This window comes from Pygocentrus nattereri, chromosome 5 (genome assembly GCF_015220715.1).
Source record: "Pygocentrus nattereri isolate fPygNat1 chromosome 5, fPygNat1.pri, whole genome shotgun sequence".
In the NCBI taxonomy this organism is placed as follows: Eukaryota; Metazoa; Chordata; class Actinopteri; order Characiformes; family Serrasalmidae; genus Pygocentrus; species Pygocentrus nattereri.
Genome location: NC_051215.1, coordinates 20,887,454 through 20,912,954, shown reverse-complemented (window position 1 = coordinate 20,912,954; position 25,501 = coordinate 20,887,454). Strand labels below are relative to the sequence as shown.

Genomic DNA, 25,501 nt, shown 5'->3' with positions numbered 1-25,501 from the left:
CGGCCATTTTGCGAGAAGTGAAACGGGCGCCATGTCTGACGGAGATACTGACTGCGAAAAAATAACAACAACAACAACAACAGTAATATCAGTCTTCCGTCTGCAATATCGCACCACGGCAGCCGCCGGCCGACGGGACGTTAACAAAGCTGGGGGTCTCCTAGCTGTGCCCACAGCACTAAAATCTCATCTCCAGTGAAAGAGAGAGGATAATGGTGTCTGTTAACCGTCTCACTGTTGATGTTGTTGAGACGAGTAACCGTGAGTTTTTTCCAGACTAATATACAATCCTTCATCGTCTCTCACAGCCAGCCAGCGCCTCCATCAGTGACTGAATGCCTCTCAGTCTTGTTGTGGAGAAAGGGCAGCTCCGTTTACAACCATCATGGCTTTTGTGAGCCTCTTCTCCTGCCCCCCAAACCCCGTCCTTGACCAAAACATGACAGACTCTGAGCTGGCAGGGGATGAAAGGTCGAGTAACACTCTTATCTGCTTTTGTGCAGCATTATTTCTACCTTTTTTTTTTTTGTTCCAGTGGATGTTTTTTCGCCTCTTTCACTCGTCAAGGGCACTGGCTTCGTTCTGTTAACTACACCCCGCTAGAAAAAAAACAGCACAGAACTGCAAATGTTGTGTTTTGGATGCTGGTATGCTGGTCAACCAGCATGACCCTGCTGGGTGACCAGCTGCACCAGCACCAACCCAGAAGATGCCTCTTCAAGGGTTCTAAGAAAGGGAGTGGTTCTCTTTGGAATACACAAGGCCATTTGCATGCTTAAATGGTTCCTTGCATGGTGAAACACTCCTCCAGCTCGATGTGGTTCAGTGTAGCAACCAAAAAGGTTAACGTGACAGTAGAACCCTTCTTGGCTCTAGAACCATATGCAACGCACCCTCCATCAATCCAAAGAATTATTCCGCCATGCAAAGCATAAAAATGGTTCTGTACGCCTCCAAAAAGGGTGAAAAGGTTCTTTTGCTGTATACAAGCTTGAGATAGTAACAACTGTAAAGCCCTTATAGGGACTGTATGGAACCATGTACATGTTCTCCATTAATTTGAAGAACCATTTCAGCATGCAGAGAAGCATTAAAGCATGCAAATGGTCCATAGTTCTAAATAGAACCATTCTTTTTTTTGAACCCTTGAAGAACAACCTTCGGTGTAGTTCGTTACAACAGGCCTCCCCAAAGTACCTTTTTTTTAGTGCATGCATTTTATTTATTTGCTAGCACAACAATCAGTTATTTTTATTTTTATTATTAATAATAATATTAGAGACAGTGGTCAGTGTGTGCCCACTGCTCATCTCATCACTGCTCCCTTTATTTGTTATCGTGGCAGCCCTTTATAATAATCCCATACATTTACAGGGTGTTTTTGTGACATGCTGGATGCCCCGCCCCCCCAGGTCCAAATCCTGAAATGCCCCCTTTCTCAGCAAAAAACGCCCCTTGTGCCAGGGAAAGGCATGTAGGAGTACAGTGCTGACTTTACGTGCTTTTAATCCAGACTAGGGATTCGAGCCCACCTTGAAAGCTTTAGCTGGATTGTCCTGTGGGGTTGCAGTTAATGAAGGGCAACTCCACTGATTTTTTCCATAATTAAGTAGTAAAGATGTAATCAGAGTCGTTCAGAGTGGTTTGGTGTGAAACAGTTCTAGAGAAACTTGCCGAGTCAGAACTATTCATAGTGGTGGTGATAGGAACTAGACATCCACCTCTAAAAGCTCCCTCACAGAAAGTTCCTACATGAAATGGTTATGAAGTCACTGCCTGATGACTGAGACGCTGTTTTATGATCGTTTAGAGAACTTAAACTCCATTCCTGGTGGGCGCATACATGCAGGGCGGTGTGCGGCAAAATAGCCCCCAAAGAAAATGTATTATTCTAGATTTACCACTATTTTCCATCATTAGTGTTCCATTTAAACTCAGAAGGCTCTTGTAGGTTCACTGGTGGTTCTGGATAGTAAATAAAATGTCTATATTTGTGTTGTAGTCTTGGCGACCACTGGTTCCTATCACCACCGCTGTAAAGACATCTGAACCATTTCACACCAAACCCCTCTGAATCTCTGATTACACCTCACACACTGAGTTAAGTAGAAATTTTGAAAAAGCAGTGGAATTCCCCTTTAAGTGTGTTCTGGAGCAAGGAGTTTTGCTTTAATTGCTCAGAAGCAAGTTTGCAGTGACTAGATGCGTTGGGAAGGTTAAAGTCCACAACCTCTGGCCCACAATGCAGACATAGTTCTTTTCCTGTTGTTTACATGCACTGCCTCTGGAATTGCGTTCTTATACGTATCCTGGGAGGCATTCCACAAAGTAGGATTTCTCAGTTTAGATAGATTACTTAAGCCCAAACTTAAGCCTGTCCAATAAGAAAAGAGCTGAGGGACATTCCCATTGGACAGAGCAATCCTGCTTTGTAGAATATCACCCTGGAGTGAGAATCCCTAAAACTGAGTTGTTTTGCTTAATGGTGTTAATTGGTAAGGGAGGTGATTATTAAAGGGCCCATATCCTATTTTTTTGCAATTATTTTTTCCCCTTAATGCTCACTGATTGTTATTGGGGCTTTATGTCCCAAAAATAGTCATGTTTAATTTTCCATGACCATTTTCCAACCTCTCTTTATCTCAGGCTGTTACTGTGCCTTTAAGACATGAATATGTAAATGACATCTTTTCTGATTGGCTGCTCTGTGTTGTGGTTAATTTAAAAAGCAGCCTGGGCAGAAAACACTCATTGTAACTTAAGAACGAATGGGCAAAGCTGCCGTCAGCTGAATAGGAGGATATATATAAATGTTTGTGACATCACAAAAACAGTCTAACAAAATGTTTTTGTAGTGTATTTTCCACTGGGCGGGGAATGGTATGTTTACACGTTACCTTCACATTTAATAAATAAGAAAATGGTTCTGTGTAGAACCACAAACACTCAAAGAACTCTCTGCATGATTAAATGGTTCTTCACATTGTTGGAGAATGTGCTGTTTAGGTTTCTGTATGGCCACAAAAAGAGTTCATCTGTGTTTACCATCATAGCAGTAGCAGAACCCTTTTTTTAAAAGGTTCTAGATAGATCCATAATACACAATGCACATTCTCTGTCAGTGTGAAGCACGATTTCACCAATTTCACCATGAAAAGAACCCTTTGAGCACGCACATGGTTCTTTAAGTGTTCAAGGTTCTATATAGAACAATTTTCTTTACTAAAGAACCCTTGAAGAACCAAAAAAAAAATTTTTTTTTAATATGTATTATATGAACAGTTTCACTCCCACAGAAAATGAACTGCAAGAACAGTTTGTTTTGAATTAACTGTTTTTGTGATGTCACAAACAGCAAGAAAATGGGTCTGTATAGATAAAAGGGTTCTTTGAATGTTCATGTTTCTATATAGAACCATTTTCTTTCCCAAAAGACCCTTGAAGAACCATCTTTTTAGTCTGGTTATTTAAAAAAAATCAGTTTTCCATGAAATGTGCTCTTCTAACATTATTATCATGTGTCTGAAATACTGTTCAGTTGCCGAAAGTCGTCTTAGTACGATATTTCACTGTGTAGTCATCGATGAGTTGCTTCTTGTTAAGGTTTAAGACCCCAGAGCCATTCCTTCATGGGTGTTCGATGAAGAACAGGCGCTTTTCCTGCTTTAATAACTATGTAAATTCCGTTTATGTGATGCAGCCTCATCACTTTGTTGTTAAAGTCCCCCGTGATGACTGTGAAATCGCACCATCAGTCGTTCTAACACATTAAAATGGGTAGATTTTTCAAATTACAGAATTTTTTTTCAAATTACAACCCCAATTCCAATGAAGTTGGGACATTGTGTAAATCATAAATAAAAACAGAATACGATGATTTGCAAATCCTTTTCAATCTATATTCAATTGAATACACTACAAAGACAAGATATTTAATGTTCAAACGGATAAACTTTATTGTTTTTTGCAAATATTCACTCATTTTGAATTTGATACCTGCAACACGTTCTGAAGAAGTTGGGACATGGGCATGTTTACCACTGTGTTACATCATCTTTCCTTTTAACAACACTCAATATGTGTTTGGGAACTGAGGACACTAATTGTTGAAGCTTTGAAGGTGGAATTTTTTCCCATTCTTGCTTGATGTACAACTTCAGTTACTCAACAGTCCGGGGTCTCCGTTGTCGTATTTTGCGCTTCATAATGTGCCAGGCATTTTCAATGGGAGACAGGTCTGGACTGTAGGCAGGCCAATCTAGTACCTGCACTCTTTATTTCCGAAAACAATTTGAAATGTGGACTCGTCAGACCACAGGACACTTTTTCACTTTGCGTCTTTGAATGTTCCAAACAGGTGTTTTTTGAGAATTCCTCAACTTTCCCAGTCTTTTGTTGCCCCTGTCCCAACTTCTTCAGAACGTGTTGCAGGTATCAAATTCAAAATGAGTGAATATTTGCAAAAAATAAAGTTTATCCGTTTGAACATTAAATATCTTGTCTTTGTAGTGTATTCAATTGAATATAGATTGAAAAGGATTTGCAAATCGTAATTTGTTTTTATTTATGATTTACACAACGTCCCAACTTCACTGGAATTGGGGTTGTACATCAAAAAATGAAAAACTGTAAAAAAAAATAGAGATACAAGGCTTTGTTCTGACAGCTATATATATATATATATATTGCTGTCGGAACAAAGCCTTGTACTATCATATCGTAGTAACGCATGTGCACAAACACATACCCACGTTTTATATATCACTGCTGTTGGAAAAAAACCTTGTAACTCCGAAATAGTAACTTTACAGGAGAAGGAAAAAACAGACTTTACTTTTAATGTAAGTCAATGGAACCAGACTTTTTTTACAAGTCATTTTGGGCTGTTTCTATTGGTCAGTTCATCATGAAATTGTGACACAATGTAAAGAGCAAGAGGTACTTCACATTTTGTCAATAACTAAAAAACAACAAAAATGGATATATGAGACAGTTATTTATATATATAATATATATATATATATATATATATATATATATATATATATATATATATATATATATATATTCCACTGGCTTACATTAAAAGTAAAGTATGTTTTTTCCTTCCGCAAAGTTGCCATTTTGGAGATACAAGGTTTTGTTCCAAAAGCAGTGATATATTAGAGTAAATAATAAAATTAATATTATTAACAAATAATATTAAAATTATTACTGTGATGGAGAAGAGGCACTTTTCTCACTTTAATAACCATGTAAGGTCCGTGTATGTGGTGCAACCTCATCGCTGTGTCACAGGCACAGGCAGCTGCTCTGTCAGTGATCTGGCTCTGCAGACACATTAAAACGTTTGTGAAATTCCTCTTTAATTCAGTAACACAGCTTCATCACTCCCTTTCATTTTTGCCCACACTGTTTCTCAACCAGGCAGTTGTTGAGCGTCCGTTGTTGCGACTCGCATGGTCTCCACTCCTTAATCACACAGAAAGCTCCTTTTGTCCTGAAATAGCCGAATGAAGCCGTAAATACGAGCTGCTAATTAACCTTCTTTTCACAGAAGCTTACATTATGACCACCTCCATGTTTCTATGTTTATTGTCCATTTTATCAGCTCCACTTACTGTATAGGTGCACTTTGTAGTTCTACAGTTACAGACTGTAGTCCATCTGTTTCTCTGATACTTTGTTACCCCCTTTTACCCTGTTCTTCAGTGGTCAGGACCCCCATGGATCCTCACAGAACCTTGTCAGTCCACCTTGTAGATGTAAAGTCAGAGACGATAGCTCATCTGCTGCTGCGCAGTGTGTGTTGGTCATCCTCTAGTCCTTCATCAGTCATCACAGGACGCTGCCCACAGGACACTTTTGGCTGGATATTTTTGGTTGGTGGACTTTTCTCAGTCCAGCAGTGACATTGAGGTATTTAAAAACTCCAGCAGCACTGCTGTGTCTGATCCACTCAGACCAGCACAACACGCACAAAAAAAAATACCACCGCCCCATCAGTGTTACAGCAGTGCTGAGAATGATCCACCACCCAAATAGTACTTGCTCTGTGAGGGTCCCTCACCACTGGAGAAAAGAGTAAAAGGGGCTAACAAAGTATCATAGAAACAGATTTCTGATTTCAGACTACGGTCTGTAATTGTAGAACTACAAAGTGCACCTGTAGAGTAAGCGGAGCTGATAAAATGGACAGTGAGCATGAGGTGGTCATAATGTTATGTGTGATCGGTGTACATGTATTTGTACATATATATTATGTATTGTTTTTACTGTCAAAAAACAATCTTACTTCTGAGATAAATAGTTGAAACGAGTTTCCTGAGACAACACCATTTTGTTGATGCTGAGGGTCAAGTAGCTGAACTCGAGTGTTCACATTGTTTTCCTTTATGTCCTGCTCATGAGTGCCTTGTTGATGTTTAAAGGGAAGATGGTGAGCTGGAGGATGGAGAGATAGACGACGAAGGGATTGGCATTGACGAAAAAGAAGAGGAAAACAAGGTGGAACAAGAAGTTGCAGAGAAAGATAAAGACAGAGAAAAAGCACGGGACAAAGAAGATAAAGCACATCGGCACTCCCATAAGAGACACAAGAAAATAAAAGAGAAGCGCAAGTCCAAAAGGAGGAGAAGGGACAGACAGAAGGTATGCTGACCTCTCTCTTCTCTCAGATCTTTCTCTCTGTGTCTCTCGCTACGTTCACACAGCAGGTAAAAGTGGCGCAAATCTGATTTTCTCACCAAATCTGAACAATATCTTTTGTGATCTGTATGCGACAGTCTGAACAGATCAGCTCCTAAACTCACCCACATGCTCAAAAGAACAGAGCGTCATGCTGCTTCACGGCTCATCCAGAGGTAAACAATCATGACCCCCAATGAATGCTAGTCGCTCCCAGAGGATCAGCTTCATCTTCACCAGCATCACAGGAGCCACCATGAAGCTTCACTGACTGACAGCTGGGCTCATCACCCAGATTCTGTTCGAGCTGTAAAAAGAGTAAACTTCACTTTCAGACTTTTAACTGTTATTTGACGTTGCAGCCTCGTTCTCCTGTGGCCGTGTTCAGACATTTCTTTAGGAATCTCTTCAAACGCAGAGGGTTTTGAATGAGTCTCTAATAATTTTTTGGTATAGAAACATTAACCCAGATGTTTGAGTCTCAGCATCGCGGAATGAAAATCAAATCTGTGTCGGATTTCAGTACCACATATAAAAATATCTCGAATTGGAACTGAAAATGTCAGATTTAGTGTGTTTATCTGTTCACACTGACACACAAACACACATCTGTATCACACGAAGAAAAAGATCAGATTTGGGCCCCTTTGACCTGCTGTGTTAACAAAGCCTCTGTGTTCTCTGTCTCACTTTTCCACTCTCCCGTCTCTCAGCATCACTCCCCTTCCAGTGACTCCAGCTCCAACAGCTACAACTCTGATTATGACCATCAAGACAGATCCAAGAGCAAGAAGAGCAAAGGCTCATACCGTGACTACGATGGACAGTATACACGCGTAAGACCAATTTGTGTTTATCCATCACATTCACAGTTAGTCTCCACCCAAGGCCTGTCACGATCATCACGTTTAGCTGATTATTAATTGTCATATAAATAATTGCAGTTAACAGTGTAATTGTCTTTTCCTGTTCACTTTATGCAAAAGAATCATAAAATATGTGTCTGATTATATTTGTGTATATCGCTGCTGTCTGCACAAAACCTTGTATCTCCAAACTTCACAGGATAAGGAAAAACATACTCTACTTTTAATGTAAGTCAAAGGAGCCAGACAGAAATTTTGGGTCATTTCTGTTGGTGCACGCAATGTAAAGGACAAATTGAGCAAAAATGGAGATATAAGGTTTTGTTCCAACAGCAGCGATATACGCAAATATCATACATCATGAGACAATGTGTGCCCTAACTTTTGCACCGGCCCCAATTTATGTTTTATTTTTTGTCCCCAACATGTTAAATTTAGAAAATAAGCAGTAACTGTTATTAAAATCTTCAGAGGTTCTCTGTAGAGGGTGTGTTACACTTGTGTACATTTATATTAATAAAAAGAGATATGAATAAAAGAAATATATATGCTTACATATTAACCATTTAAATATCAAGAGAGTTTTGAAACCTGGTGGAATTCCCCTTTGTTACAAGGAATGTTGCAGTCTAGGCTGCTTTTTGAATAACAAGGCAGCAAATCAGGACCGAACCTGTTTACATACATCAGTCTTGAAGCCAAAGAGACAGAAATACTCTGTTAAATAAAAACAGATGGAGGTAAAATTAATTCTGGCAGTTTTTGGTACACATATCTTGTAAATGAACCTTATAACATACAAGAGAAATAAATAATAGAGGCTCTTTTATTAAATGTGTTCGCTCAAATCACTGAAATTTAGCAATTATGTGGTAATCGTGACAGGCCTACACCTCCTCCCGTCTCTCCCGCATCCGTGTTCTCGTTTTGATGCGCAACTGCTTGTCTCTAGCATGAGCACGAGCACAGTGGTGGTCATGGAAAACCACCGAGATCGTCTAAGTGCAGAAACAGCGAGAGTGAGGACAAGTATGACTACGACGAAGACCAGGATGACTTCAGTGAGGAACTGTCCAAGTACAAACTAGCAAAAGAGTCAACAGCGTCCAGCCAGACCAGATCGTCGAAAGAGCACAGACCCAGCCTGAAAGGACAGCAGTGTAAGTTCTGTCTGTTCACGTGTGAATGTTTAAACAATCTGCTCATATTTCAGTTGTGGGCAAATTAAGAATTTAATGTTTCGAAGCTCACTTATTTTAACGGCTGCTTATATCTTTGGCCTTGTTCACAGCAGGTCAAAATCTGATCTTTTACGTCATATGTGACACAGATGTGTTTGAACAGATAAACACTGAATCTGACATGTTTGGTTTATATTTGAGACACTTTCATATGTGGTACTGAAATCCGTATCCAATCTGCAGCAGTGCGACTCAGTTTGAACAGCCGGATCGGAATTCATGCGACTTTTCCATCAATCATACTCGACATTCGTAATTTCACATTGCTGAGACTCAAACATTTACGCTGATTTTGCTGTACCAAAAAATGACAAGGTTCTTATTGCAAACACTCTCAATCGAAAAGATTTAGAAAGATATGTCCGAACATGGCCGCAGGAGAACAAAGCTGCAGCGTCAAAGAATAGCTAACGATCTGAAAGCAAAGTTTAAAGAATCCCAGGACTTGAACCAAAAACTGGTTACAGCTTGAACACATTCTGGGTGATGAGCCCAGCTGTCGGCCAGTATAGCTTGTTGATGGCTCCTGTGATGTTGGTGAAGACGAAGCTGATCCTCCGGCGTTCATTGGCATGTGTGATTACAGTTGCAGCATAATTAGTCCTGTGTTTACCTCGATTTATGCTGCATTCACATTTGTGGTAGACGAATGATGGCAAACCGGGACCAAATTCACAGAAGCTTTCTTCTAAGAAAAAACTTGAGGTTCTTAAGACAAACACAGATAAGTTCATAAGAGTGTTCTTAAATGCAGTCCTCAAAACAAACTTAAAATTTTCAAACATTCTCTTAAGAGAATCTTCATTGTCTTCTAATGTACACTCCTAAAAAATGTTTAGCTCTGTAGAACTCTTTTCAAAGAGGGTCTATACAGAAGCATCTGAAGAACATTTTCATGATGCAGAGAACCCTTTAATCATGCTTACCGCAGCACAGTGTGTGAGATGTCGAATACAAGTTATTGCATTCATTGTTTTTGATCATGTATCATGAAAACGTCTTGAATTATCATGATATTACATCATCATCATATTTTTCCGCTTAGTCCAGGCTCATGGTCGTCCGCCACAACTTCCTCCCTTGCCCCAGCTCATTCTGATACTACCGTGATATTACATTGTTATCATATTGCCATCCCTCTAAATTGTTATATTCATAATTTTTGACAGTATTTTTTAAAAATGTATTTAGTTTATCAGATGTCAGGAAAAAAGAAATAATTTTGACATATAATGTATTCTTAAAACCTGTTGTTGACCTATTGTGGTATTACAACCTCACCCTAACCTCTGCTCTCATCTGTCTCAGTTTGTGGGCTGCGAGGCCGAGGCCGTGGCGGAGGGGGCTTGGGCCGGGGGCACGGCGCCCTCAACAAGAACAAGAAACTGAAGAGCAAGACCTGGGGTCGAGGACGAGGCAGAGGTGGAGAGCATGGAGAAGGTGGAGATGGAGTGAAAGTGGTGAGGTTCTCAAGCGGACTGTGAAGATTTCAATAGTAATAGATTTATACACCAATCAGGCGTAACATTCTGACCACCTCCTTGTTTCTACGCTCATTGTCCACCTTATCAGCTCCACTTACAATATAGGTGCACTTTGTAGCAGGTACTATTTGGGTGGTGGATCATTCTCAGCACTGTAGTAACACTGACGTGGTGGTGGTGTGTTAGTTTGTGTTGTGCTGGTACGAGTGGATCAGACACAGCAGTGCTGCTGGAGTTTTTAAACACCTCACTATTGCTGCTGGACTGAGACCAGTTCACCAACCAAAAATATCCAGCCAACATCGTCCTGTGAGCAGTGGCCTGTGACCACTGATGAAGGACTAGAGGGTGACCAACATAAACTGTGCAGCAGTAGATGAGCTATGACTTTGCATCTACAAGGTGGACCGACAAGGTAGGAGTGTCTAATAGAGTGGACAGTGAGTGGACACTCGTACTAGCACAATACACACTAACACACCACCACCACATCAGTGTTACTGCAGTGCTGAGAATGACCCACCACCCAAATAGTACCTGTCTGTGAGGGTCCATGGGGGTCCTGACCACTAAGGAAGAGGATAAAACGGGGCTAACAAAGTATGCAAAGAAACAGATGGACATAATGATGGACATAATGTTATGCCTGATCGGTGTATTTCAATTACTATGATCTTGTGATCCTTACAGGAAGCCAAAGGCCAGCAAACCTTCCAAAAAAAACGTCCCATCATGAGTCAAGAGTTCATCAACCAGCACACAGTGGAGCACAACGGGAGAAACATCTGCAAGTATTTCATTGAGGGCAGATGCATTAAGGTAGATCAGTTTCAATGCCTGTTCTGGGTAGCATGTTGGTTAACGTTTGTGTTTTGCATGGAAGTGATTATGAATTATGATCATCTCTGTTCAGGGGGATCAGTGCAAGTTTGAGCATGACAATGTCATCCCGGAGAAGAAGAAAGAGCTCTGCAAGTTCTACGTCCAGGGATACTGCACTAAAGGAGAGAACTGCATTTACATGCACAATATCCTTGAATGTGTGTCAGGGACTAATCTTTACTTTAGAATAGAGTTCGATAAGACTTAAAGGACACTTCCACCAATTTTTAAATTGCCTAAATCAGTGGTTGAAATGTAGACATTTACATTTACGGCATTTGGCTGACGCGCTTATCCAGAGTGACTTACAGTTGGGTCATTTTACACAGGTAGGCGAAGGTAGTGTTAGGAGTCATGCCCAAGTACTCTTATTGGGTGTTTTCCCAGGCAGGGACTGAACCCCAGTATATGGCGTAGAAGACAGAGGTGTTACCCACTACACTACACCAGCCACAGGATCATTCATTCATTGGTGTGAAATGGTTGATTGTAGAGACTCTGATTTCTTTACAGTGATGGTGATTGGAACCAGGAGTTGCCATTACTACAACACAAATATAGACATTTAATTTTTACCATCCAGAACCACCAGTGAACCTACACGAGTCTCCTGAGTTTATGTGGAATGTTGATGATGGAAAATAGTGAAAAATTTACATGTTTTGAAAATACAGTTCAATCCAAACTCTTCCGTAAACTACACTGTTAAAAAGAGGGTTCTTCAAGGATTCTTTATAGAACCGTGAACACTCAAAGAACCTGTTGGATGATTAAATGGTTCTTTGCATGGTGAAAGTGTTCTTCGGATTGATGGAAAATGTGCAGCAGTTGATTCTATAAAGCACCAAAATGGGTTCCTTTATTGTTGCAAGCTTAACATCATAACCAGAATGGAACCCTTTTTGGTGCTTTATAGAGCCCATTTTCAAAAAGATGCTATATATAGTAGAACCATCTGTAGCACTTTCTCCATCAGTCTGAAGAACCCTTTCTCAATTCAACTCGGTCAGACGTAGCAAAGTTGTCATATGTGGACGCTGGTGCCGCAAATCTGGACTTGCCTCCATGCAGGAGTGTGTGGTTTTGGGTGCGACATTGAGATATCAGTTTGTGAGGCTCCTCACACTGTAAGACAAGTGACCACAATTTCTGACATGTCAGAAATCCATCCAGTCGTCCGACTGCACAGTCTGAGCTCGTTTGGGCAGTTTCCCCTCTCACACTGCACCACAAACGACGGCCAATGAAGCTGAAATTCGGCCTGATCATGAAATTGAGCCGGCTCCGACCAAATCAGTCTTAAAAACGGGCTGAAATCACACAGTGCACTCCTGGATTTAGTCTATATGAAATGGTGTTTTTTTTTTTCTCTCTTTTTTTGTATTGATCCTTTACATAAGCCTGCAAATGAATATCCCTGTAAGTTCTTCCACACAGGAGCAAAGTGCTACCAGGGCGACAACTGCAAATTCTCTCATGATCCTCTGACTGAGGTCACCAAGGAGTTGTTAGACAAGGTAAGAGCAAACTGACTATTCTTTGATGTAAAACAACCATGTCAATTGGATTCCCCTACATTTTTAGGCATGTTTTATTTATTTATTTATTATTTATTTTCAAGATCTTGAACACTGATGACGACCATGCCCACGAGGATGAGCTGGAACTGGAGGACCTGAGGAAGCAGGGTATAGCTCCCTTGCCCAAACCACCTCCAGGGGTTGGGCTCCTGCCTACACCTGGCTTGGGGAATGTGCAGGACGGCAGCAAGAAGATCCCCTCTTTGTTTGAGATCAAAGTGCAGCCAACTGTGGACTTAGCCCAGAAGATTGCTTTAAGGTACCTCTAGACCTGTCACAATTATTAAGCAATTGCCCAATAATAATATAATAATGTAACAGTATAATTGTGCAGTAAGTTGCGCTAAAAGCAGTTGTGACTCATTTTATTTCGAAATAAGTGTGTTTTTATATGTAAGGGTTGAGGCAAAAGCATGTAAATAAAATAAAGCTTAAATGTTCTAACTTTTTACTGTAGAGGGCAGCAGTGAGCAGTGTTTTTATTCAAGCGTAAGCTGTTGTCATTAGTTAAGAGTTGAAGTGTTGACAGCTAGTTAAGCAAAGGTATTTACATGTTTTTTTTTCTATGTTTCTGCACAATTCATAGTGATTCAGAGCAGTTTGGTGTGAAATGGTTCAGACATCTTTACAGTGGTGATGGGTCGCCATGACTACAACACAAATGTAGACATTTTATTTACCATTCAGAACCACCAGTGAGTCTTCTGAGTTTATATGGAATGTTAATGATGGAAAATAGTGGAAAATCTGGAATAAGTTTTCTTTGGGGACTGTGGCCACACAGCACCCTGCATGTATCCCTTCACCTTAGTAACTGCTGTGCTCATGTTATCTGACTGTGTAAACTCACAGATCACAGCTGGTTAAATAATCTTTTTTTTTGCACACTTACGTTTGCACTTTGTACTATTTGTACAGCATCTCAGTCATCAGGCCGTGAATTCATAACCAATTCAAATAGGAATTTTCTGTGAGGGAACTTTTAGAGGGGGACGTCTGGTTCCTATCACCACCACTGTGAACAGTTCTGACTCTGTAAGCTTATCTAGAACGGAGCGTTTCACACCAAACCACTCTGAATGACTCTGTTTACATCTGAACCAGTTACTTATGCAGATTTTTTTGAAAATATATGGAATTATTTAGAAACTTTCGTTCATTTTAAAAACAAATAAAGCAAAGACAAATTATTTACATATTTACATAAAATTTACGTATTTACGTTTATCAAATAAAATCTATCTATCTATCTATCTATCTATCTATCTATCTATCTATCTATCTATCTAATCAAACATCTATCTGTCTGTCTATCTAATTAAATATTTATCTATCTGTTTATCTAAACATCTATCTATCTGTGTACCTACCTACCTACCCATCTATCTGTCTGTACTTACCCATCCATCTATCTACCCATCCATATATCTACCCAATTATCTGTCTGTCTGTCTATCTATCTATCTATCTATCTATCTATCTATCTATCTATCTATCTATCTATCTATCTATCGATCTATCTATCTATCGATCTATCTATCGATCTATCTGTCTATATACCTACCTACCTACCATCTATCTACCCATTTATCTACCTACCTACCTACCCACCCATCTATCTACCCATCCGTCTATCTACCTACCCATCTGTCTGTCTATATATCTGTCTATCTACCCACCTACCTACCTACCCATCTATCTATATATCATCCATCTATCTATCTATCTGTCTGTTTGTCTGTCTATCTATCTATCTATCTATCTATCTATCTATCTATCTATCTATCTATCTACCCATCTATCTAGCTATCTGTGTACCCATCCGTCTATCTGTCTACCCATTTGTCTATCATATATCTACCCATCCGTCTATGTACCTACCTACCTGTCCATCCGTCCATCCCAGTTAGCTGGTAGTGTCTGTGGAGAGATGAGCCCTTGCTGATTACGCCCGTTTTCCTTTTCAGGCCCAATTTCTACAACAGTACCTCTCCCCCTCCTGGACAGTTCTGTGGTGCTTCAGAGGACCTGCAGGCTGGTAACATGATGTCCCCAGGCCACAATAATCATCCACCACCTACAGGGTCCCCTGGGTCCATGGGTGGCCCTTCCCTTCACTTCCCAGGCCCGGGCCTTCCTCAGAGCCCCCCAGGACAACCACAGTCTCAAGGATTTGGGCAGGGCCCTTCCTTTCCTCTTCCTGGACTCCCAGGTCAACACTTTCATGGCAACCTGCAGCAAATGAACCATCAGGATCCTCAGATGAACCAGCAGGGTGCATCACTTCAGTCTGTGCCTGACACGCAGATGAACGTGCCCTTTAAAAAGATGGGTCAGATGCCCTCCGAATTTTTCAGAAACTTGTTCAGCAGCCAGTCGCTTGGGCTCGGAGGTAGGCCTCAGATTTGACTGCTTTGTTTACATTTCAGAAACATTTAGTAGGAATTAAAAGGAGGGCTGAATGATAAATTGGTTTTATATCAAAATTGCAATTTGACAGCGTGTAATTTTGCAATCTTAAGAGGTGCTATTTTAATCACACCGATCAGGCATTACCTTGTTTCTACACTCATTGTCCATTTTAGCAGTTCCACTTACTATATAGGTGCACTTTGTAGTTCTACAGTTACAGACTGTAGTCCATCTGTTTCTCTGATACTTTGTTAGCCCTCTTTCAACCTGTTCTTCAGTGGTCAGGAACCCCATGGACCCTCACAGAGCAGTTGTTATTGAAATTGTTGAAATAGGACAAGATATGCTTGGTTGGCTGTCTGTATGCCTTGGGGAGCGGCCAAGTGTACATTATGTATTGGAAACGCTGATTTGCATGATGCTGTTGGGCCCTGGATACCTTTTAATTTGTTATTGACAGTTCTTTAAAAGCTTTCATGTGTAGCCTATAATGGTCTCTCTTTTCTTCTTTTCCTCAGAAGAGGGACTGTCTGGGTCTGTGCAGGACTCCCAGCAGAGCAGTGCCGAGTCCCATGGCATGCAGGACTTCTTGCCTGCTGTCCAGAAGGCCCTGCTTCTTCACCTGAACCAAAACCAGCAGGACTCCGACTCGCACAGACCTGACGGGCCGCACCCTGTACCTTCTGGCAGAGACAAAGGTTGGGAAAGATAAAAGAAGTCGACAGCCCTGTACTTGTCTAGTTCTGAATGTGTGTCATTTAGGTGTCCCCTCAAACTCCATTTAATTAATATCAGTTATTCCAACTGATAGGCAGTTCCGAAACTGAGTCGTGCAGTCAGTCAGATGCACAGATTGAATCAGGGTTCGTACAGGTGCTTGAAATCCTCAAAAATGCTTGAATATTAATATTGTATTGTCCAGGTAGGAAAAGTGCTGGAATTTTGAATAAATGCTTAAAAATGTACCTATATTTCTTTCACCACAAATAGCTTAGCTGTCTGACTGAATAGTTTGGTTATTAAATAGAGAAATAAAATAAATCGCAGCCTAAAGTGCAGACTCTGGGTTCACGTGCACGTCTGCGTGTGTGATAGTGATGGTAATTTCGTCAGTTTTTGTTGAACTAAGATCTTTTGGCTTGGCTCACCCAGAAGTTCCAACTCTTATCAGCTCTCAAACGGCTCTTTATTATACCACTGCGGAAAAGACCAGCCTAACATTCTGTCTTGTATAAAGTTTCAAAAACAAAAGAATCAAAGAAAGTGAAACGGCTCTCGGGCCTGAGGTCGGCAACATGCAACTCTTTTACTGCCCTGTTGTGACTCCAGAGCTGAATCAGACTAGTAGGTAATAATAAAATAATCCTCCTTTGCAGTAAAATAAAGCTCTGCTGATCGTTCAACACAGTTTAACAATAAATGTTCTTAAAGGGTGGAGTTAATGTAGAACTGCTGATTCACCCTTTAACCCTGAAGGTTGACTCTTGGTCACCATAGCAAAGAGAAAGATTTAAGATGAACATCGATAATTTAGAGATGAATTTGCATGTGCTTATTTGCAATTATAATCACCCTAGCTGGTTTCCTGATACATTTATTTAATCTGCAACGAGAAGCTGTCAAACGTTAAAACGTTGCGAAGCTGATGTCTTGTTTGATTTGTCCCGTTCCACCCTATATGATGTAGCAGTTGCATTCTGCCTCTGCAAAGAAATGACATTTTCCACTGGAATATTTTGTTTGGGTTTATTACAATGTTTAATTGGGCTAGAACACACTATGAGCCACAGCTGAGGCTTTTGACATTAGAACGTATGTTTTCTGCATTCACTGGTGCAAGTTTCTTTGAATTTGACAAATGTCTAATTTGACAAATGTCAAATTTCATTATGGCAGCCATACTGTATATATGAAACTTATTTTGTTCACATACATGAACGAGTTAGGATTAGGGGAGTAATAATTGCACATTAAATAAGGCATGCATTTTTATGTGTAAAAATTTATATTTTCCAGATGAAACCACAAACTGGTATTCCAGTGACGATGAGGATGGCAGCAGCGTGACCGCCATCTTAAAGACTCTTAAAAAACAGAACGAAATGCTAAAGACTCAGCAGCCTCAGCCCAAGCTCCAGCAGGCTGGCGTTCCCCCGGCCTCCCTTGCAGACCCCAGACTACACAAGGAGAGGCCTCTGTCTAATGACCCCCGGCTGAAGTTGGACCCTCGGCAGCACGTTTCAGACACCAGGAGAGACGTGGATGCTGTTCTCGACCCCAGGTTGGCCCGAGACCCTCGCAAGATGAAGTCAATGGAGGCTAACTCCTCCAAGGTGGACCCTCACCGTCACCCACATCCAGTCTCCTCCACATCTCAGAAACCTTCTGCGGGAGAGGAGGACGAGGACGGAGAGAGGGAGCTGAGAGAGAAAGCTGCCTTGATCCCGCTGGATCCCAGTCCTGGAGCCATGCCAAGGGACCCTCGATGCCAAATCAAGCAGTTCAGCCACATCCGGGTCGACATCCTCCTTCAGCGGCCAGCGTTTGCTCACAGTGTGGTCTGGGCTCCAGAGGACCTCATCCCCCTGCTGATCCCCAAACAGGAGCCCTCAATCAACCTGCCTCTGCCACCCCTCATTGCAGATGCCCAACTGAATCGTAGTCTTTCATCCCCACCGGACCACACTCCCTCATCTTCACTGGCCCCTCCAGACCCTCGTCTGGTGGCCACTCGCCTTAAAGAGGGTGCGGCTAGACTGGGTAGCCCCCCTGGCAGAACTCTCGAGTCTCGTCTTAGTGCAGAGAAGCCTACAGACCCCCGCACCCACAAGGCATTAGATCCCCGGGTTAGTCGGTCTGTAAGCCTGGATTCCAAACTGCCTTCCATGAGAGACGGTTCCTCTGGTGTCGGGGTGATGGACCCAAGGCTGCAGCGAAGCACCGCTGGAACAACTAGTCAACCAGCTGCTTCAGCAAAATCTGATTCTGAGAAGCTACCACCATACGCCCCTCGTCTGGCAACTTCCAGTGGACTGGAAAGCCCCACGACACTGCTTGGGGGCATCAGTCTGTACGATCCTCGCAACCACGCCTTACTCTCCCCGAAAAGAGAGGCCGAGGAGTCCCCGAAAAAGCCAGGCATCTTGAAGCAGCTGCAGAAGCAAGAGAGCCCCCCACCTCCACAAGCTTCGTCACCACCACAAGTAGGTGAAAAGAAGGCTGACGAAGACCCAGACAGGAACACTGACTGCCTGCTAGGTCAGCCCGAGCCCACAGTAGTACCTGCACCTGCCTGCTCACCTGTCCTTGTGGCAGCACCTGCTATGCATAACTTGCCCATTCCGGCGCTGGCAGGGTTGATACGCCCGGCTTATACGGACCCTCGACAAAACAGGCAGAGCGGACAGACTGCTGGGGCGCAGGAAGAGGAAGAGGAAGGGGACAAGGAAGAGGACAAGAAGGACCGGCCACTGAGGGACGTTTTTAAGACTTTTGACCCCACGGCCTCACCATTCTGTCAGTAAATATGCTGTGTCGGGGAGGAGGTTCACGTTGCTGTGTTCTTATCTTTTCTTTTTTTTTCAGTCACTTAGGTTGCTAAAATTAGGCAAGACTTAATTTTTGGTCACATAATAAAATAATCACAAAAACTCTTGTGCAGGTGAGGTCCACCTCACTGTACTCGCAAGCCATCATTTCAATAAGTTAGTACTGCTACCAAGCAATCATTGTGCTGTGAGCAAACCCAAGCTGAACTGAGAGTGGAAAATTCAGTGTGAAGACCTTAAAATGCTCCTGTTTTTTTAAAAAGCGCCTATATCATGGAAAACAATCTCCTTTGCTCCCTCTTTGATGTAAGTATGATAAGTATGATGTAAACATTGTTGAAGTTTCAGAAGGTGCCGCTTACACCCGGTTTGGAGTCCATATATGAAAACTAAGCTACGGACAAGCTCATTTACATACGTTCACCTGTCCAGCAGATAGCAGTTTAGCTCTGCCTGCTCACACTGACATTATAAGGAGTGTTTTGGCTCCATGTGCTTTTAATATGATGCAGCCAGTCGGAACAGAGCTCATTTACATATATCAGTCAAAGGCACAGTGACAAAAAACAGGCTGTTTGATTCTATGAGATAAACAGAGGTTGGAAAAAGATCATGTCAAAATTGATGTATGACTGGTAAATAAAACCACACAAATGTTAAATATTTTATAAAAAAATAAAATGTAGGATTTGGCCTTTAAAGTTATGATTTATGCTCCTGCAATCTCAATAACTGTCTCCATCACAACTGTAATAAGCCGGCCTTACTTTTGATCTGAATGGTCTGCACTGATAAACACTCATGACATAGATGTACTCCACTTGAGGTACACTACTCTAGGCACCTAGCGCACAAAATGTCTCACCCATTGAAAACAATAAAAAATATGTGCACAATGTGAACCGTCCTCCCCAGCACCTTCACAGAACCTTCATTCAGTCTGAAATTCACTGTATATTTGTCATCTATTTTCGTATTTATTTATATTTGTTTTGTATGTACACTTTTCTTTGCCACATGGTAACAGATTCTTTTGTTCTCCTGTGCATAATGAAAGTATATATTACAGTGCCACATATAGTTATAGAGATTAGACACATAGTACTTGAAATTTACTCAGAATGCTGCGTATCACTGTGTTCTCAGTAAATTTCATAGTTGAGCAGAGACTTTGCGGTTGTACAGATGTAACTACAGGCATATGAGGGTCATGGTGCGATCGAAAGGGAAGTGTCGTGGTACACGGTTAAATATAAATATCTTAGATCTATGTATTTCATGAAGCTGTGGTAAGATTATAACACATTTTTACAAAATAATACTGTGCTAAGCTTGTAATTATTCAAAAGTGTATGTGAACAAAAGGCTAATATACAAAAAACGTTTATTTCCTCCCCCCCGAAGCACATTTTACAATCATCTCTGATATTTTGTGCTGAAGAGACAGTGAAATCAAGGAGACACTTAACGTCTTGAAATCTTCTACCACATTTTGGTTAATGGTTTTATTGTGTTATGTGTTGTTTTATTTTGGTATTGCTGTACTGATTTGTTTACCTCTTGAAGAAAAGACATTGGTAGCTGTTGGTCACGTTACTTTGCCTTTTTTGTTTTTTTATTGTGTCTTAAATAAAATGAAAATTATGTGTTTTGAAATTGTTTTCTGCGTTGTGTGTGTGTGTGTTATTGAAAGTATTAAATGGGTTGAACACTTTATTTATGTCTCTCAAGGACACTGATGGATGGAACGAGGCTGGGTGCCGCAGGATGCCGTGAAGTCTTGCGGAGGCCCAGGTCGTCTGTGTCAGGATTCAGCTGCTCCTGTGCTCTGTGGATGAGGAGGTTCTTTTTCCACTGAAAGCAAAGGGAAGCTGCCTTTGCTGCTTCAGAGTTTGGCTCAGGTTGTCTCAAGCCCTTCCACATTACAAAGAGCAAGGCACGAGGTCAGTCAGATGCAGAAAGTGCTAGTCAGAATCATGTCTTATATGGGAATTAAAAAAAATAATACAGTTCTAAATGTGGGACACTTTCAGAAAGATTGCATTCTCCATTAGTTTTCCCATGATGCCTATATTTTATAGCCTAGCAGTTATACCTATATAAAATGCTTAAACACAAGGCAAAACCAAATGTAGAAAACAGTTAACCTGTCAAGTGGGAATGGTGTGGTAGTGAATTGTGATTATTTGGTGCATATTTCATTTTAATAACATGAAGTAGCATGGTCCTGGAGATATACCACCCTGTAGAGCTCAGATCCAACACACCTGGCTCATATGCCGATCAGGCATAACATTATGAGCACTTCCTTGTTTTTACGCTCATTGACCATTTTATCAGCTCCACTTACTGTATAGGTGCACTTTGTAGTTCTACAGTTACAGGCTGTAGTTCATCTGTTTCTCTGATGCTTTGTTACCCCCTTTTACCCTGTTCTTCAGTGGTGAGGACCCCCATGGATCTTCACACAGCAGGTACTATTTGGGTGCAGGATCAATCTCAGCACTGCAGTGACACAGACATGATGGTAGTGTGTTGGAGTGTGTTGTGTTGGTGCAAGTGGATCAGACTCCAGCAGTGCTGCTGGAGTTTTTAAACACTGTGTCCACTCACTGTCCACTCTATTAGACACTCCTACCTTGTCAGTCCACCTTGTAGATGTAAAGTCAGAGACGACAGCTCATCTGCTGCTGCACAGTTTGTGTTGGTCATCCTCTAGTCCTTTATCAGTGGTCATAGGACGCTGTTTGGCTGGATATTTTTGGTTGGTGGACTGTTCTCAGTCCAGCAGCGACACGGAGGTGTTTAAAAACTCCTCAGTGTTACTGCAGTGCTCAGAATGATCCACCACCCAAGTAGTACCTGCTCTGTGAGTGTCCATGGGCTCTTGACCACTGAAGAACAGGGTAAAAAAAAGTATGCAGAGAAACAGATGGACTACAGTCTGTAATTGTAGAACTGCGAAGTGTACCTATATTGTAAGTGGCGCAGATAAAATGGACAATGCTTGATCAGTGTATAGTCAGATGCCCCTGAAGGCCTTTACTACTTGGATTAGCTGTGTTAGATTAAGGTTGTAACTAAACACTGCAGGGTGTTAGATCTCCAGGACCAGGATTGTGCATCCCTGACTTAAGATACAGCTGAAACGGAACCCCAGTTTTGAAAATCTAATTTTGAACTGTCTTATGTTCATCCAGAAACACAATGTAAAGTGTTTGGAGGGTCGAACATACGTTTGCCACTTTATCATTTGTCCTATCAGTATTCACCCTACCTAGATGAGTTTCATGAACCAGAGTGACTGGAGCAATATTACTACTTAACACTTCTATACTCAACATTACCAGTTAGAAACATGATGGTAAACATTGATTACCTTGATACAAGCGGTCTCGGCAGCTCGCACCCCCTGGATAACAGTCTGCAGCAAGTTCTGTGCATTTTTCACCAGGATTTCATCAGACGATTTACACCCAGGAGTCACTGCATTGACACTGGAGAGACACCATGCACCCCTTGGGTCACATGAAATATTAGTATGTTTGTTTGATTAATGGCCTGTTTGTTGATAACTCTGTAGAAAAGGTAAAGTGTTGCAGTGAAGCTGAGACAGAAAGAAAATGAGGCCAGCCCCCTAAGCAGTGGATGATGAATGTGTCTTCATATTTCTCACCTGGAGATGATGGTAAGCTGGTTGGTGATGGTGACAATCTGCTCTCTGATGATGGACAGCTCCTTAGTGCAGTGTTTGTTCAGGCAGTGGTCTGCTATGACCCTCACAAACTCCGTGATGGACTGGCAACTCGAGATGACATCTTTAGCCGATGTTACAAAAGCATTCTTGCTCTGCAAGTGAAATGTGGAAAACTGCTGTCAAATAAAAATGGAATGATAAAATGGATACTTTCATCTTTTCAAGTTCAGTTTTACCTGAATCGGGCCTTTCCTCTTCAAGTACTGGGTCATATGATAGATTTTATCAGCCATTTCTTTGGTCACCTTGACAATCTGGTTACCATGAACATCCCATCTTTCTGCCTCACGCTTCAGGAATAGTGAGGTGTAAGTAAGAATTGGATCCACAGAGCTGAAGACTGGCATTCCGACACTCTTCCTCTGAGACAACGGCTCCTGTGTAATGCACAAATAAACCATTTTTACAGGATGTGAAATTATTGTATTTTTTCAGTATTCACTGTCAAATGTTTACCATTTTAAGTTCCTGGTTGTCCACCGGGAGGATGTTTATAGGCTTTATTTGTTCTGTGACTCTATGGGTTGTTTCCCTTGGGATGGTGCATTGTGTTACATCCGTCTCCAAGCCGCCATTGTGCTCTTTTCCCTGCAAGCAAAGCTTAATCTGCTCCTTTGTGACTTGAAGAATTCCATCAACTTTGTAGAGTTCTGCTACAAGGTGGTGTGCTTTAGCTGACCAGCACTGTGTCTGAATGTCAAGACTTAAAGTCTCAAAGACAGTCTGGGTCTCCACCATTAACCTGGCCCTGCTCACTATTTCTGACATCTGAAACAGAAGGTGATCATTAATGAATCTCAGACTTGTCCGCTCTCGTGGATCCCTGATGAAATTAAAACAGTCTTGGACAGATTCTGTGGCAGTTTGAACGTTCCTCAAGAGCAGTTCAGTGGTGACCTCAAACTGTTTGCGAGTGTCCTCAGCTTCTAAGGAATCTTCTTTTACTATTAGTGAACAAGCCAAAGAGACAGCATTTTGAATCGCTGTTACATATTCCTCGTTAACTTTGCTCAAAAGACCGGAAAGTGCCATCATTTTTGCCTGAAGTTGTCTCTGTAGGAGTTCTGTTCTCGCAAGTGTTAAGACACCTGATTGGGAGACGGCACCAAGGTCCTCTGCGGTCTGTAAGTAGACTTCGGTAAGTGTCTTCACCTCATCTTGCCATTCTTTCAAGAGTTTTACTTTATAGCTATCTCTACAATTTAAGGACGACAGTCTTGCAGCCTCCTGGATACGAAGAGAGTTTTCAGACATTGCTGCTAACCATTTTTTGGGCGTCATCTGTTGTCTGCTTTGAAGTTGTTCCCTGCCATGAGTTGTGCCAGTTCCCAAAACCCTATCAAGTGAACTCAGCAAGACCTGGATGGATAACGCCCAGAGAATACAGGGCCCATCTAGATGATCAGGCCGAGATTGTTTCGAACTGAGCAGATCTGCAAGATTCTTTGTATTGATTTGGGCTTTTTGGAGCTTGTTTAGTAGAGATGTTATGCTCTCATTACCCTCACCTATTACCTTGATGTCTGTTGATGTTACAAGCTGAACTGTGTCTGCAGACAAGCATATGACCTCACCAAGTTCTTGGATGCAGATGTCTACCATATTTGGTGTAGGGCTGTGAATCATACCTTGGATGGCATGGTACCACATGCCAGTCACTGGCAGCAAGAGCTTTTGTGTGTTTTTGATGAGGTCAGAAAACTGAGTGCTGTGTCTGAAGACGCCATCCGTGCTCTTGGCTGAGCTCATGGCCGTCTCCTGTGCTGTCTGAACAAGCAGTGGCGTGAGAGCCATTAGCTCAGACCGAAGTCTTTCCATTTCATGATTAGCAGTTGCATCAACAATATTTGCTGCATCTTTTGCGGCCTGGGTATAACAGCTGGAAAGTTCTACAATCCCTGTGCAGGCTGTGTTCAAGGCTTCAACGTTTTTACCTTTGGTCATGCAAACAACTTCACATAAGAGAGGCAACAAGTCAATATTTTGAGGTGTCTGGACAGGTTGTGGGTCTGTAATAAGTGTTGGCTTCCTTTCCTCAAAGTTTTCTGCATGGGTCACCATGACAGGTTCAGGATCTTCCTCTTCTGGAAGTTCATCTTTGAGCTTTGTTGCCAGATCTTTCTTTTCATCTGCATGAACAAGATGCTCAGCATTGTCCTGATTATTTGTTGGGCCTGTGATGATAGGGACCGGTGGACTCAAAGCAGGCAGCCGTGCTTCTTCTCGCAATGGGCTAAGCAGATGTGGGTGCTGTAGACCATCTAGACCTTCAAGTAGAATGTCAAAGTTTTTAATGGCCACTTTTGCTCTTTCGGCCAGCAAGGAAAAGTCATCCTCATCAAGAATGGTGGTAAATATGTCTGTATAACTGGTCACTTCAGCAGCAGACCCTTCAGCTTGCCTAACCAGTACAAGCAGGCCATTACGGTAGATTGGGTCATCACTCTTATCCACGTGTCTTCTTACAATCTGTATCACTTGACTCATTCGGCCAATGAGACAACTTACATGTTTGCCAAATAGACAGTAGTCTTGCTTTCGGTGTGCCTCTACAGACTTGTTCAAGTCACGCTTCATCTCTTCAACAGCAAGGTTCACGAAGTCTTTCACATTTATGACCTCACTAAATGCATTTAACAATTGCTCTTTTTCTTCCACCCACTTCTGCTGAATGTTTATCAGTTTATGTAGAGCTCCCTGGTACTGGACTGAGTCTCCTCCAAGTTCCAGCAGAAGTTGAGTGACTCCATCCTTGAGACGCATGAGGCAAGCTCTGGAGTTTTCCACACTCTCAAGACTCTTTTCGTCATTGGCCAAAGCTGAGATGAAGCCTGCTACTTCAGCCATCTTGTCCGCATGGGACATGAAAGCCTTGGATAGAGGTTCGAGGGGATCATTTTCCAGACCACCATCTGCCTCACTTTCTGAGATATAATGCACAGTGTTCAATAACTGCTCCAGAGGATCTGAAGTTAAGACAAAGGTGTCCATTACCAGGTACAGACTTGCTTTTACTACAGTATCATCAAGCTTGTGAATTTGTT

The 25,501-nt window shown here is 41.8% G+C and overlaps 1 protein-coding gene across 1 annotated transcript; it reads left to right on the top strand.

Annotated features, from left to right (window-relative positions):
- Positions 1 to 11: 11 nt before the first annotated feature.
- On the top strand, positions 12 to 20,359 carry LOC108430274 (zinc finger CCCH domain-containing protein 6). The gene is made up of 12 exons (XM_037538787.1): positions 12 to 471; positions 6,432 to 6,651; positions 7,401 to 7,523; positions 8,506 to 8,713; positions 10,103 to 10,254; positions 10,969 to 11,097; positions 11,192 to 11,308; positions 12,570 to 12,677; positions 12,782 to 12,999; positions 14,708 to 15,132; positions 15,671 to 15,850; positions 17,169 to 20,359. The coding sequence occupies exons 1-12, from the start codon at positions 386 to 388 to the stop codon at positions 18,674 to 18,676; spliced, it is 3,474 nt and encodes a 1,157-aa protein (XP_037394684.1). The 5' UTR covers positions 12 to 385; the 3' UTR covers positions 18,677 to 20,359.
- The last annotated feature ends 5,142 nt before the right edge of the window (positions 20,360 to 25,501 follow it).

What these genes read in the sequence shown, in the direction of transcription:
- LOC108430274 (XM_037538787.1), top strand. Translation starts at nt 386, where the DNA reads ATGGCTTTTGTGAGCCTCTTCTCCTGCCCCCCAAACCCCGTCCTTGAC. An exon ending in GGAGAAGGGACAGACAGAAG is followed by an intron (nt 6,652 to 7,400) that starts GTATGCTGACCT and finishes CCCGTCTCTCAG; the next exon opens with CATCACTCCCCTTCCAGTGA. An exon ending in CCAGTCGCTTGGGCTCGGAG is followed by an intron (nt 15,133 to 15,670) that starts GTAGGCCTCAGA and finishes TCTTTTCCTCAG; the next exon opens with AAGAGGGACTGTCTGGGTCT.